General features: G+C 33.7%; 4 protein-coding genes across 4 annotated transcripts; 2 read left to right on the forward strand and 2 right to left on the reverse strand.

Moving 5' to 3' along the window:
• Positions 1-1,361: 1,361 nt before the first annotated feature.
• Positions 1,362-5,839, forward strand: btn (buttonless). The gene is made up of 3 exons (XM_014232597.3): positions 1,362-1,959; positions 4,320-4,489; positions 4,548-5,839. The coding sequence occupies exons 1-3, from the start codon at positions 1,620-1,622 to the stop codon at positions 4,650-4,652; spliced, it is 615 nt and encodes a 204-aa protein (XP_014088072.1). The 5' UTR covers positions 1,362-1,619; the 3' UTR covers positions 4,653-5,839.
• Positions 4,645-6,261, reverse strand: LOC106616107 (MKI67 FHA domain-interacting nucleolar phosphoprotein). The gene is made up of 3 exons (XM_014232596.3): positions 6,060-6,261; positions 5,597-5,935; positions 4,645-5,536 (listed from the first exon to the last, which is right to left on the reverse strand). The coding sequence occupies exons 1-3, from the start codon at positions 6,144-6,146 to the stop codon at positions 4,739-4,741; spliced, it is 1,224 nt and encodes a 407-aa protein (XP_014088071.1). The 5' UTR covers positions 6,147-6,261; the 3' UTR covers positions 4,645-4,738.
• A 2,661-nt stretch (positions 6,262-8,922) lies between these two features.
• LOC106616114 (meiosis-specific nuclear structural protein 1) lies at positions 8,923-11,052 on the reverse strand. Its single transcript, XM_014232603.3, has 3 exons — positions 9,687-11,052; positions 9,221-9,612; positions 8,923-9,165 (listed from the first exon to the last, which is right to left on the reverse strand). Exons 1-3 carry the CDS (start codon positions 10,518-10,520, stop codon positions 9,027-9,029), a joined length of 1,365 nt encoding a protein of 454 aa, XP_014088078.1. The 5' UTR covers positions 10,521-11,052; the 3' UTR covers positions 8,923-9,026.
• Positions 11,053-11,657: 605 nt separating this feature from the next.
• Positions 11,658-14,486, forward strand: Atg13 (Autophagy-related 13). The gene has a single exon (XM_014232736.3). The coding sequence runs from the start codon at positions 12,112-12,114 to the stop codon at positions 13,690-13,692; it is 1,581 nt and encodes a 526-aa protein (XP_014088211.1). The 5' UTR covers positions 11,658-12,111; the 3' UTR covers positions 13,693-14,486.
• The last annotated feature ends 7 nt before the right edge of the window (positions 14,487-14,493 follow it).

Raw genomic sequence — 14,493 nt, forward strand, 5'->3', positions numbered from 1 at the left:
TTCTTTTGGTGTCGCTCTGGGCATTCACACGGCCAAAAAGAGTCCAGCAACTCGAGTCTGCATTCCTTTTCACAAAATGTTCGTAAATATTTGTGCGGTTCGACTGCGCAACACCGCGCAATACTGCGTGCTGCGTATTTCATTTGTATGTTGAGACATTTTGCTTGCAATGAATTACCATGAATATGGTAGAACAATATGCATAATACAAGTACCTACCCGCTAAATAGTTTCAAAAAAATACTAAAGACGGGAATTCCCTAATCCACAAGAATGTATTGAATATCCGCTGCTAATATTTTCAAGGCCAAATTTATAATAGGAATTTCCTAATCTTTAAGTATTAAAAACTCATAATTTCTTTACTCCGTATTAAAAATTCATAATTTCTTTACTCCATAATCTATATCTTAATTTTCTCCTTATTTACAATTTGTCATAATATTTCTATTATTCTATGCATACGTATTTGCATATTACATACAAAAATAGATAACAGAACTCAAATTTGCGATCGCATTCATTTGAAACCGAGCGCTCTTGCAACCATTCAAAGGATTTGAAAGTGAAAAGGAATGCTGAAAAGGGTAGCAGCGAGCTGTTACGAACAAGAACACAAAGCGTGCCACCCGAACACGAGTGGCACGGTCCCTTCGTCTTTCCTCGTCGTCCCCTCGCCCACAATAAACTGGTTTGAGACTCTTTTGAGTCCCTGTCTGAAACGGCACCTTATACCAACAGAATATACATATGTACATATAAGCAGGGTTGCGAATTTTTTAATCCAAATCGCGATGTTGGGATTAAAAATTAGATTTTAGAAATCCAAGATGTTTGGAATTAAAATTTAAAATTGAAAATATTACTTTTTGATTTGAATGAAAACGAAATTATTAATTATATGCTTCAGATTAAAATTTTAATTTTTGAATTCGGTACAAATTTATTTTTTAATCCGGTAAAACGGGATTAAAAATTAAATAAAAATTTAATCCCACAAATCGGATTAAAAAATAAAAATGAAAATTTAGTTTTTATCGCCAACATCGGAATTAAAAAATTAAAATCTAATTTTTAATTTATAAATTCGCAACCCTGCATATAAGTACACTTGTATTTTTATTTTTATGCACTTTTCATATTTTTATTACAGATGTGCATTGCGCCGCATCTCCCACTGCCACAATGCACTTGAATTCTTTTCCTCAACTTCCTCTTTTCTCCTCATATTCGTAAAACATAACAAAGTTCTAAGTGGTTTTGTCACAACAGTTTTAAATTATGACCGGAATTGACTGAATGTGTGTATATAGTATATACATATGTATGTACATAACCATGCAAATGACATATATCGACCACACATAATAAGTCTCATAAGTGAAAAACCATATGGACTGCCGCTCTTAAATTGCCTACACACATGTATACACACATTTAACTTCGTGGCCAATCATTGTTGAGTTATACTTATCTACGTAGGTACATATACAATGTATCATATATCAGCCAATAAGAAATTAGCAACTCTTTTAGGGAAACAACTTCAGTGTGAACTTTTTCTTTCCATTGAATTGTATTTAGTCCCAGTTTGATCATAGCAGAAATAAGATTTAATAATGAGTAGCAACCGCTCATTAACGACGAGAGCTTTTATTCATACCCAAGTTTCATCAACAGATTTCGAAGTGCCCTTTAATTACAGCGATCCCATTCTTAGTAGAACAACAGAATCTAATAGCCTTGTACCTGAGTGGGCTAACCGACGAAATAATTTTGAATTCGCCAATCACAGACTAACGACGGGATGGAATGATGATAATGTACTAGAATATTCGGCAATATCAAATCTACCAAATATTATGTTTAATCAGTCCGAATTCAATTTGCAAGATCATCATTCATCAAAGTCCGAGTTCGAAATTAATGTAGAAGAGGAGAGAAATGAAAAATCACTTTGTAAGTTAAAAAATAATCGAAAAAATCTTTCTGTTATTGTGCTTTTAAGGTAAATCAAAAATAATTCTTTAATAACTAATCGAAAAATTGTTTTAATAATAGTAATTATAAACGTGAAATATCGAAAGTGGAATCATTGAAAAAAGTGAAATCATTGTTATATCAAATGTAAATTTTAAGGCAGACAAGGCTTGTAAGAATTAAAGTAGTGAAATATATTATATATTCAGGCCTTTGTAAAACTTTGTAAAAAATGATAAATGTGGTATAAAATAAAAACAACGAAATTCATTATATTGGGAAATGGTAATATTCTGATCTAAAAACATAGAGATACAGCTACGGGCAACTAATTAACAACGATATGCACTTAAGAAATATTTTTGTCCTAAAACCAATATTTCTTTAATCTGGTAAAACTTTTTGTTGAATTTCAATTTTAAAATGGCAATTTTTGTCAAAATTAACTCAAAAGGTCCCGTTAGTTTATAAACATCAGGTATTTTTCTTGAGTAAGCTTAGATTACAGTTGTTTACGTAATTAGCAACGCAGCGTTTTAATACTGTTTTATTAACATTTATCTTTAATTAATCATATTACAATAAATTTGGAAAGTATAGCGCGTATTTAGCTTGGTGTGAAATGGGCAGAAACAAGTCCTGTGGCGAAAGTACGAGGGCCATTATTATTAACATGCGCAACATTGGAAAGTCCTATTTTAAGATCGCTAAAGATCTCTAAAATAATGGTTTTCAACGCTGTTCAGTATTTTAAAATCTACAAACCCACAACAAAAGTGCCACGCAAGAAAAGGCCTCGTATAACCACCGCTAGAGATGACGAGCGAATCAAAAAAATGCATCCAAAAACAACAAATAAAAATACAAATTTTTGGGGAATGATAATGCATCATCGGTTGAAATTGTCAAAAGACGTTTAAGAGAAAAAATATTCTTTGGAAGGATTTCTCGAAAGAAGTCACTGCTGTCAAAGCAAAATCATAAAAAACGACTTGAATTCGCCAAGAAATATCGTCATTGAACATTTAAAAGGAGTGGAAAAGAGTCCTATTTTTGGATGAAACAAATACACTGTCACCAGATGGAAAAACTTACGTTCGGCGTCCGCGGTGTAAAAATTTTGACTCCAAATAGACTCGTCCCACGCTGAATCGCGGCGGCGCTAATATAATGATATGGGGTGCTATGTCATGAGGGGGTGTTGGGCTGATAACAAAAATTGAGGGTCACATTGATCAGCACCAGAATATTTCTATACTGAGAAATGTACTGCTGCCATAGTCCTACGACAATATGCCTGTTACTTGACAATTTCAGTAACATAACGACCCCAAACATCCCGCGCGGTCAAGTAAACAATAGATGGACGAAAGTTTTTATTAGACTGGCCCTCGTGCAGTCCAGACTTGAACCCCATTGAGAATCTCTGGGAGGAATTTAAAACGGAAATTTCACCGAACTATTCAAAAAGGTAAAGATGGAATGGAATACTTAAATAAATGATGCGCAGATGTGAAGCAGTTATTCAAAATAATGGCTTTTGCACAAAATATTAGCTTTCAAATAATTCTTTTTTAACAAAATATTAAGCGGTGTTAATTATGTGAGCTGTGAGGTTTTGGTGGATCCTTTTTTCAAGTAGTGAAAAACGTAATTAGAATTATTCTCCAAAAGTTTTAAATTATTCTAGTCAACTTTTCGACTTATAAATGGTAACATGATTCAAATAGCAGCGTTGCTAATTAGGTGACCGCAGCTGTATCTGACTCATTAACCCTTATCTATGTCAATCAGAAGGACGAATATTATTATATTATCGATCTTACCAGTTCTTAGCTTCGAATACTTCATGTCGAAAATAAGTTGTTCACTTAATTTTTTTAAGATACCTTGCATGCTCACCGATTTAATACAAAATAAATCAGAATAACATCCGTCTGAAAAAGATGCTCATTTAATTTCCTTATTATTAGTAGATCATGTACATACATATATATGTATGTAATTTCGCCAAAGTGGTCGGTATTAAGTCGTTTGTCCATATTTGGTTTAGATAGTTTATTAAGGCCGGTTATGTGTCCACGCAGCAAGTTGATTCATTACTTAAGCTTAGCTAATACCGGAAAGTTTGAACAATTTACTGTACTGAGCAAAGTATATATAGATATCTCTGATTCATCTGATCATATTGATTCGAAGTTGTCCCTTCACTGTTTTATCAAGAAGCTTTCGTATTTATAAAATATATTTGAAACAATATCCTTCAAATAGATAGTTATATTAAAATTTGCACATACGTACATATAATATATCTACAATTCTCCTTTTTCTAATTTTAGATACCATACCGCACGAAGTTTCAGTTAGTTTTAGCATACCTCGTAAAGAGAGAACTGCATTTACTAAAGAGCAAATCAGGGAGTTGGAAGCCGAATTTGCGCATTCAAATTATTTAACACGGCTTAGAAGATATGAAATAGCGGTTGCCTTAGATTTAACAGAACGACAGGTGGAGATGTCGAATGAATTAAACTTTATAAAAAATTATTTAATAATCTTAATTTAAGGTTAAAGTATGGTTTCAAAACAGACGTATGAAATGGAAGCGGCTTAAACTGGAGTCTCCAAATTCTGATGTGTTCCCAAAAATAAATAACCAACTGATTACATAGAGTTTTAAATATTTTTTATATATGTATTACTTTGTAATATTTATGAAAATTTAAAAAATAATAATAATATTCACGATAAAAACAATCTACTTCCTAATCTTTTGCAACGATTTAGTTTTTAACACCGCCAATTTTCCTTTCTTAGTTGGCACAGCTTTTGCCATTTCCTTCGCAGCCGTTAATTGTAATATACTCTTTGACGTCTTCTTTATAGCTGGGGGTTTAACTATTTGCTTAGCCTTCTGTATACCACCGGTCTGTGGTTTTCGCTTAATTACTTTTTCGAAATGATCCACTTTCGCCGCTTTGGCAGACTTCACAAAGCGGATACCCCTTTGCTCAGGTTTTTTTCCTAAGTGATTCACTGTATCACTTTCTTCGTTGTCGGAACTCATAGCGAAACTATATGTCTCCTCATCGGTGCTTGAATGAGACTCTTCGCTATCAATTATACTGCCATTAAGGTCTGGACTTTCTTCATCACTTTGCGACTGCACAACATAGTCCTCATCTGCGGAATCATCATTTAATGTATTACCTAATAGGTCCTGGAGTTCTATACTTTTATTAAGTGTCTTTGAATTTCTGCTTTTATCCACACTGCCTCTTTTTAATTTATTTTCACTAGCTACCTTGTTGGTATTTGCATCGCCCACTTCTTCAGAGTTTGTTTTTTTATTAGTTTTGTGCTCTATTTTATTGGGTTCAACGAGCACTTTCGAAAAGTCAATACCTAAATGAGCATATTTCTGATTTAGTTTTTCTACTTTTTCCAATTTTTTTATGGCACGTTTCTGATAACTTTTGTTTGACCAATTGTTCATTTGCCTAACTTTTCGTTGTACTGCTGCCGTCTTGTGAGATACATAAATTTCTTTTCCAGCCTAATAACAGATACTATATAAAAAACATATTCCATTCCAGCCATATTTAAAATTGCTTACCTTATTTTTTACTCTTCGTAATGAAGTCTTGAAATAATTATAAAGTTGTTTCTCTGGAGGAATATACGCAGCCTTAACAACTTTTTTAAACATGAGATAATTATCCATTGTCTCAGCCGCCACCTCAGCCACTTCCGGATACTCAAATTCAACAAATGCATAGCCTTTGCTGCCACCAGTACGGCGCGAGCGGCCAAGTCGTAAGCGTGTCACTTTACCAAATTGCTCAAAATAATTCTTCAATTGTTCTTCGAAAAATCCATGTGGTAAGTGCTTAATAAATACGATCCCTCGTTTATCATTAATTTTTTTTTGCTGTTGCTTCAACCTTTTATCCAACTGTAATTAACAAAACAGTTTAAGATGCCGTTAATTATTATAATTTATGAGTGTATGGTTATAAGTTCGCAATCTAAAGAAATCATGAAAAGGTTGTTCCTAATATGTCAACATTAATACTTACTTGTCCTGAAATTACGCCACTCGACTCCAAAGACTGCTTCTCAGTTCTACTAGAACTATCGGATTTATTTTTTCGAACTGGAGGCATTGCAATATATTGAATCAGTAAATATTTTAATATTAATAAAAAAAAGCCACAATAATTAGAGGCACACGTGCAATTGAATTATTTTGCTTAATGAATACCCAATCAGTGTTGCCGTTTCATACTAAATAAGTCATAATTGAAAAAAATTTTGACATTTTGTTTTACGTAAGGCTGCGTTTATAAAGAAAAAAGTTTGTTGCTGATTCTTAGAAACTTATCGATTGTTGTTGCTCTTTGATTATCATCCAACAGATACTGAAAGACTATACTGAAGTGTGCTTAGGCTATGTGAGTCGTTGTGACATAAGGGAGGTAAGGGCACAATAGACCTTAGGTCGCAAACCTCAATTTATATCTATCTATCTGCTCTTTGATTTCACATATTTCCCAAATTCTTATTATATTAAACTATCTTTGATTGGTTATTTTTCTGCTCTCTTGTCAAAAAATTTACATGTGAAGCAACAAAGTTATCGAGTTCAGTATGCGGATACCTCATTAAAGTGTTATAACCAGAGAACATAAATGAATTAACGTTCTCTGGTTCTATCTTCAATACTGCCAAGTTTTGTTTTGCATATTTTAGCTCACTTTTACTATTGTGAATGGTTTAAATGACAAATGAAATTACAAATTTCTTATGTTTCGTGTATTTTTAAAACATAAGACTTAAAATCAATTATAATAATTTATAGAAAACCAAAATAAATGGTTACAGCAAGGGTTTTTAACGCGAAAAAATAATTTATCCAGTAAGAAAGAATCATAACACTATTGCTCATGCCTCAGAAGACATTTTAGCGCAGTTTGCACCACAAGCGCAGCCCATTTGTTTGAGCAAAGTTTATTGGAGAGTAACGCTTGGCGAATCGAATACAGCTAATATAACTAACATAAATTTACGCTCTCTGGCTGAACCGCACAAGCATTTTGAAAATTTTATGAAAAGGAATGACAGAAAAACTCGATTCGAGTTGCTGGACTCTTTTTGCTCGTGTGAACGCACACAGCGACACCAAAGGAGAGTTCACCGATAATGAGCGACAAAAGTCTCATGTAATCGCAGTATTACGCAACAGTAACATATTTCTAGGAGTAGATATTTGCACAATATACAGCTGTGTTCATAAAAATAGCAGTGCTCATGAGCTACAACTTTAAACTTAATTTTATATATCAAAAAGTAAATGAATGTTCACAAATTTAATTTTGTTTTAACTTTGTGATTATTTTAAACAAAAACACATCAATTTATTATTCAAAATGTTGTTAATTTTTTTTAAATTATTAATTTAAACAAAAAAGTGCTGTTCACAGCTGTTCATAAAAATAGCAGTGAGTAATGAAAACAGTGGAAATAGTTGAAAAAAAACATTGTTGAAGTCCAAAAAATTATTTTAATTTGTTTGCTTGGGTTAGTACTTAGTCGTGTACCCATTATTTTTTATTATGGCCTGGCAACTGCGAGGCATAGAATCCACCAAGTCCGGGCAGCGCTTGACAGGGATCCGCTTCCATGATTTTTGAACAACCTCCCAATGCTGTGATCGAGATGTTGGATTCGCATTTGCAACATATCGTTTAACATCTCCCTATAGCTTTTCAATTGGATTTAAATCCGGAGACTGCGCAGGTCATGACATAAGATCGATCCGCTTTGATGCGATCCAGCTTTTGACCAGTTTGCTTGTATGTTTGGGGTCGTTATCTTGTTAAAACGTCCATTTTAGTGGCATTTCCCAATTGGCATAAGGAAACATAACATTTTCTAATATGTTAACATATACAGATCGATCCATGATCCCATCAATCATGAATATAGGGCCCACTCCACTGTAAGAAAAACATGCCCATACCATAATACTCAATCCGTCGTGTTTAACTGTCTTCAAAGTGTACCTAGGATCGTACTCTGTGTTAGGTGGACGTCTGACATATTGTCTGGAGCCCTTTCCACCAAATAACACAATTTTACTTTCGTCACTCCATAAAATATTTCGCATGTCTGGTGGCTAACAGTGGAACTTTTCGTGGATGGCACGCTTTGAGCTTTTGTTCTTTAAGACGTCGCCGAATAGTAACGCCACTAACATTCAAGCTTAAGTCATTTTTTATCTTGCTGGAAGATGCAAAAGGCTGCGCCCTGCTATATAGCACAATGGATCGGTTCTTATGAGGTGTGGTTTTACGTTGGATACCACGATTTTCGGGCATTTCTTGAAAGTTTAAAGCATTATGAATCATTTTAGCAGAACATCCACATATTTCTTGGATGTCGTTATATGTTTTTCACACGTTTCTTAGTTGCACTATAATATTTCTTTTTTCAGGAGTACAATGTTTGCCCCTGCCCACTTAGTTAAAAAATATAAATTTATTTTAGTGTTTTCTAATGTTAATAATAGTCACTAACACAAAACCACTTACTTTTTATCAATTAAACGTCTTAACAAAATTTTTTTGCCTTATCAAGATACGCACTGCTATTTTAATGAACAGCCAAAGACTAGTGCTTCTAGCAAAAAGAGTTGTTCATTGCTTAAATCTCGCAAATCTAACGGGATTTTTTCGTTTCTTCCTTATACACATTCCATTCTACGACAATAATGCGTAGACGTTGGAATAATCGTAACGGAACTTGAAAACATTACTTGATTGCATTTCTCGCACTGCTATTTTTGTGAACACAGCTGTACATGTTTCTGAATATGAGTGGCCACCCAAAGCGATTTTGAAGCAAGTATACTTTGAGTAAGAATACTAGGCATTCACGCAGTTCTCTAATTGATATGTAGAAAAGAATTTAATGAAATAGAATGTATAAATTAATTTCATTTGAAACCAAAACAGGTACAATATTTGAACACTAATGCGGATAAATCAGGCTTTTTTTCCCTGATTGGGAAGACCAAGAATTTTTCGATCTGTTTCCTTTAACACACCAGAAGGAAGGTACCGCAACACATCGACTGGAGCACTTTTCAGCATTTGTAGGCGTTCGTCTTCAACCATTTTCAATCTACGATATAAAAATAAATCTTAATAAACTAATAACTTCTATATTATGTACATACTGTTTCCGTTCTTCACTTAATAAATAATCATGCCACTTAATCTCTTCAGCAGCATCAATGGCGCGCTGTCGTCGGCGCAACTCAATCATTTCCTGTATTGCCCGACCATGTTCTCTTATTTTTTGACGGCGTTTTTCATCCGCCAATTGATCTAACTTATCGCGTTCTGCCAACTGTTTTCGCATATCAGCAAGGAATATAGCATCCTCATTTTTCTCTTGCTCAAGTTTACGACGATCTCGTTCAGCACGATAGCGCTCAAACTCCCTACGCATTTGTAAGCGATCATTCCATTGCTTTTCTAGATTTTGTTTATATCTTATGTCTTCATTTGTATTTCGTTCCTCAACCAATAAATCCAACAAAAGATTTTCACGTTTTCGTTTTTCGCTCTATAAAATTAAAAATATATATATCTTATTAAAAACAAACTCCATTGAAGAAATACAATTAGTTAAATACATACTTCAACATTATACAACTGTTGTCCAATTCTATCACTTAATTCTGCCCTCCTTTGGGTTTCAGCTTCTCTTTCTAATTTGGTTTGCAAATTCTTCTCTTCCCGTTCCTTCATCATCGCCTGGAATCGTTCCACTTCATCCATCTTTTGAGCCATATTTTCTAATTTAAGAGCGTCTTGTAGTCTTTTGAACTCGTCCATTTCCTTTTTGGCATTTTCCTTTCTTCGCTCAATTTCTAATAACTCAGCTTCGTGGTCTGCTTTGTACTTTTGTAATAGTTTTTGCATCTCATCCCGATCTTTTAAAACTTCAGTATACTCCATTTTTCGTCGTTCTTGGGATTCCTCCATTTGACCTAGGAGAATGTTGCGGAATTCTTGTTTCTTTTTTAATTCTTTTTTTTCTATTTCCACTAGTGCCTCTTTGCAACGCTTTTGCTCCGCATCAAACTCAACGTCCTCCAAACGTTTCTTTTTCATTTGCTCCAGCTTCAGTTTGTCGGTTGCGACCTTCTGCTCTGCAAGTTGTTTTGAGATAAATGCTGCTTTCAACTGTTTTTCTAACTGCCGCAGATCTAAGTTATTTTGACGAAGTTGTTGTCGTCGTTTTTTATCTAGGAAATCTTCAACTTTTTGTGCTTTTAGTTCTATTGAAATATCTGTCGTTTCTTGCTGAGCGCGTATGCGTGGGTTCTCGGCTGTCATTTGTATTTCCTGAGCCTTTAAATCCTTTACACGGCGCTCCTGCTCCATTACTGTCTCTATAAAAAGGTTATTGGATGTATCTACTTTACGATCGGCATCAGCCGGGACCGTGCACCGAAAGCCACCAAACATTTTGCGTTTTTAATTCAAAATATTCCCCAATTCAATTTAATTTTTATTTCCGAAAATCAATAAAACCAATATTTTTAACAATGCTATGACAACAATCTCACTGGTAAATTTATTAAAATTATTTTTTGCGACATCTGCAGCTATACATTGTATATACGATTTTTTTTTTTTTTTTGATCCAGAGTTATATAGGAACTTGGTATGGATCAAAAACTTATTAATTAAAAATAATAGAATACGAAATTGCGAAAAGCTATGTCAAAACGAAACGAATAGTGATTGTAAGCAAAGAATTCAAATTATTATTTTTTCGACAAGGTATAAACTGTTGATAAGAAATTTCCGAATTTGCGCTTTTTATCACTCATGGATTAAATATTTTTCCTTTGTAAATATTGATGCTAGTCTTTAAACAACCGCCGTTGTTAAATTTTAAAATTTTTTTCTTCTTTGCTCTATTTTTCTGGCATTCATCTGTTTTTCTTTCTTCTTCAAACAGAGAACGTATATCATATATACGTTCTCTGGTAGTGGAGTACTGAGGTTCAGAGTTACCCATTCCATATAAAAATATAAATTCTGACATGAGTCCAACAATCAGATATCAGATAAAAGAAGCGATCTAGAAAAACTGTCACATTTGCATGTAAATTTTAAACGAAAACACAAACAATTAAACTCATTAAAAAATAAATTTTATTTAAATATTTCGGTATTTTTGTACAAAAGCTATAAATCATAAATGAACACAACTGTTCACTTCGACCGTTTTATTGTTTTACTTACAAGTTCTTCTGCTTTATGACATCATATTTGCCAGTAGTAAACTCAAAACAAGTAAAGCTTAACGGTTGTAATCTCAAATTCTATCACTATAGTTCTTATTGTCCTATATACCCACATTCTATTAGTTAATAATTAGAAACTCAAAGTTCCAGATCAATTGATGTTGAAATATATGCCTAGATGATATCGAATTCATAATTTCCTAAACTATGTCAATATTGTATTATTGAATTTCATGAATAGGATTAAGATGAAAACAATCGATTCATAAAGTTTTCTTTGAGGCTCAGCAGCGGTAACACTATTGCCATCTGTCCGTTTTAAAATACTTTTGCCGAATGTTTCTGCGCTCGTAAATATGGTGTCGTGCATTCACATCGTTTACGTGTTTGATTGAAAATAGATGTTGTGAAAATTGTCACATTTAAAATAAAGAGATGTCTGTAAAACAAAATGTTCTTAAATTGACCCTGAGAAGCAATGTGAAGTGGATTAATATTTATAAAAATAATATGTAACATTTTAAGGAGGTTTAGAAGTGCAAATGCAATTTTGTGTTTATTAAAGTAAAAAACGCAATTGCTACGAATGAACCTCAAAACAAATGAAAATATTCAATAGAAAATATCTTGAACAAACTAAATATCTGATAGCTAAATAATTGTAGTATTGTGGTAAAAAGAAAAACGTTAATAAACAACGTACTTTGTACTGTGTTAATAACAGAGTCCACATAAAACTAAATTTCAGTTTTGGTGGAAATTGGAAAAAAAAACACGCCCACTATCGAAAACATTTGAGGTGTATGCGAAAGAAAAAGATGTCTGGTCAACGTGTCAATTTAAATGCTGCCGAAAAGGATGTGGAGAAGTTTATAAAATTTTTAGCGCTGAAGTCTACTCAAGTTGTAGTGCAGTCGCGCTTAGGTGAGAAGATACAGACGCCTTGCAATCCTTTGGCTACTGGTAGTGATTGGTTTAACATAGTTATTCAAGACCATCCTGATATATATGCCGAGACAAAGCGTGCATTATCGTTGGAACCCGGCCAAAGTATATTAAAGCGATTGCCTTTGTGTGTAGAAATTTCGTTGCGCACGGTAGAGGGAGATCAAATGGTATTAGAAGTATGGTCATTGGACATTCAATTACCTGGATGTCACAAAAATTGTAAAGATGACATATGTGAAGTTCTCATAAAAAACGTTGAAAACGTAAAAGGCGTTGTTGTGAATGGTACAGGTGCACCTATGTCAGAACAGCAGACATTAAAAGCGGCACATGCCATTTATAATCGTATGGGTATTCTACTAAAGTCACTAATCTCTTTGACACGAGCCACCCCTGGTTATAAATTGTCACGGCGCCAATGCCCAGAAGCATATGGAATTTACTATCGTATTTACGTGGATCGGCCACAGTTGCATACTTTGGGTGAGGGCCATAAAAATGTTAAAATCGGCCAACTAAATACTATAGTTGGTATGTTAAGTATGTCCGTTTCTTATCGAACAAAAATGACTATTACCCCTACCACCTCAGAGGCGCACAATGGAGAATCTAATCAAATTATGCTAAAATCTGACCATTTCCGACGTGGCGATTCTTCTCCCACTCAAAATTTGTCTATTACAGGACTGAAAAGGGGCATAGGTGTTAATGGCGAAAAGAAAATAATTGATATTGAGAAGCCTCTGCGACCAGGAGCTTTTACCGATATATGTAAATTGCGACAGTGGACTGAGAAAGACTATATTTTGCCAGAAACTCCTCCTTTCGAATGGTTATTGCGTCGCCAACGACAGGAAAGCGGAGGTTCTGTTGGTTCGGTAGAGTCCTTAAATAAAAGAAGCGATGGTAGCAATTCTGCACCTATTTCTTGTAATGGACAAGAACAGACTGTTCAAAATAACAACGGTGGGATTGAAAATAAAACTAACAATAGCACACAAGCAAATAATAACAACAACGTTATTGCATTTAAGAGTTTAGAGAATGAGCAAAGTGGCACACAAGCGAAGTCGTCTGCCGATAATTCAACACTCTCGCAGTCATCTATGAAAAGTCTGCTCATTCCCGCCCCTACCTCTTCCCGCAATAACACAATGCGAAATCGGCCCGAAGATGATAACCTTCTTAAAGAATTAAATTTTCCTTTTGCGTTGCCAAATTCACATGTCAATGATTTGGCGAAGTTTTACCGTGATTGTTATCACGCACCACCACTTCTTGGACTGAACGAAACTCAAACGGATGTAGCGGTAGAACAATTAGAGGAATTTGAAACATCCTTAGAAGACTACGATGAATTAGTTTTACAACTTGGATTAAGTACATCAACATCTACGGGTAGCCGGAGTAGCGGAGGATTGCAAATGAGTAACTAATATTTACGAATTGTAATGATTAATCCATGGATACTATTATAAGCGTATAAGTAGCTAGATAGGTAAAGTTTACAGTCAAAGAACTAACTATTCAATAACATTATGATCAAATGTCTAGGCTTGAATTTCTTTCATTTGCTTAATTTGTTTTTATTTTATTCAACATAGAGTTTACACTTATATAACGAATGTAAATATATAATAATATTTATTAAGCGTGATAATTAGGTAACTGTAAAAATCTACAAGTTTGGAAATAATCATGGTATGCATAATGCATTATTAGGATATTTTTAATATTAGAATTTTGATAGTTTAATAATTAAATAAATATTAAGTTCCATAATAAGAATGTCGCATTAAATAATGTATTTAGAAGTAAGAAATGTTATTAACAATTCGCGAACAAGTAATATTTATGCTATTATTAGTGAAGAAACTTTAATTTGAATCAAAATTTGTAATCTATGCAGTAAAATAATCTGTAGTATTGTTTAGTGCCTTTCTCACTAGTATTGGTCTTACGAATATTCCATTGTTTTGAAATTGGATGCAAAATGTATTCTTTTTATATGTACATTTAATATGTGACCGTTGACAGTTTTAAAATTTCTTTTTAATCGAAAGTGTCGGAGTGCATCCAATCGATTGGTGTCTGCATAATTATTGGGAGTTTCTTTTAAGTAATGACAGTGCAAAGTTCTTTAGGCAAGCATACATATGTACATACGCCCATCTATGCATATACATATATACACATAAAAATATAAATAGAAAAAATGCATTTAACTGCAGATTGGT

This window comes from Bactrocera oleae, chromosome 2 (genome assembly GCF_042242935.1).
Source record: "Bactrocera oleae isolate idBacOlea1 chromosome 2, idBacOlea1, whole genome shotgun sequence".
In the NCBI taxonomy this organism is placed as follows: domain Eukaryota; kingdom Metazoa; phylum Arthropoda; class Insecta; order Diptera; family Tephritidae; genus Bactrocera; species Bactrocera oleae.

Bases quoted from the DNA above. Each gene is read 5' to 3' on its own strand.
- Atg13 (XM_014232736.3), top strand. From the start codon at position 12,112: ATGCGAAAGAAAAAGATGTCTGGTCAACGTGTCAATTTAAATGCTGCC.
- LOC106616114 (XM_014232603.3), bottom strand. From the start codon at position 10,520: ATGTTTGGTGGCTTTCGGTGCACGGTCCCGGCTGATGCCGATCGTAAA. The intron at 9,613-9,686 runs GTATGTATTTAA...TTAATTTTATAG, and splicing joins AACAGTTGTATAATGTTGAA to AGCGAAAAACGAAAACGTGA. The intron at 9,166-9,220 runs GTATGTACATAA...TTTATATCGTAG, and splicing joins TTAAGTGAAGAACGGAAACA to ATTGAAAATGGTTGAAGACG.
- LOC106616107 (XM_014232596.3), bottom strand. From the start codon at position 6,146: ATGCCTCCAGTTCGAAAAAATAAATCCGATAGTTCTAGTAGAACTGAG. The intron at 5,936-6,059 runs GTAAGTATTAAT...TGTTAATTACAG, and splicing joins GTGGCGTAATTTCAGGACAA to TTGGATAAAAGGTTGAAGCA. The intron at 5,537-5,596 runs GTAAGCAATTTT...ATCTGTTATTAG, and splicing joins TACGAAGAGTAAAAAATAAG to GCTGGAAAAGAAATTTATGT.
- btn (XM_014232597.3), top strand. From the start codon at position 1,620: ATGAGTAGCAACCGCTCATTAACGACGAGAGCTTTTATTCATACCCAA. The intron at 1,960-4,319 runs GTAAGTTAAAAA...TTCTAATTTTAG, and splicing joins GAGAAATGAAAAATCACTTT to ATACCATACCGCACGAAGTT. The intron at 4,490-4,547 runs GTGGAGATGTCG...TCTTAATTTAAG, and splicing joins TAGATTTAACAGAACGACAG to GTTAAAGTATGGTTTCAAAA.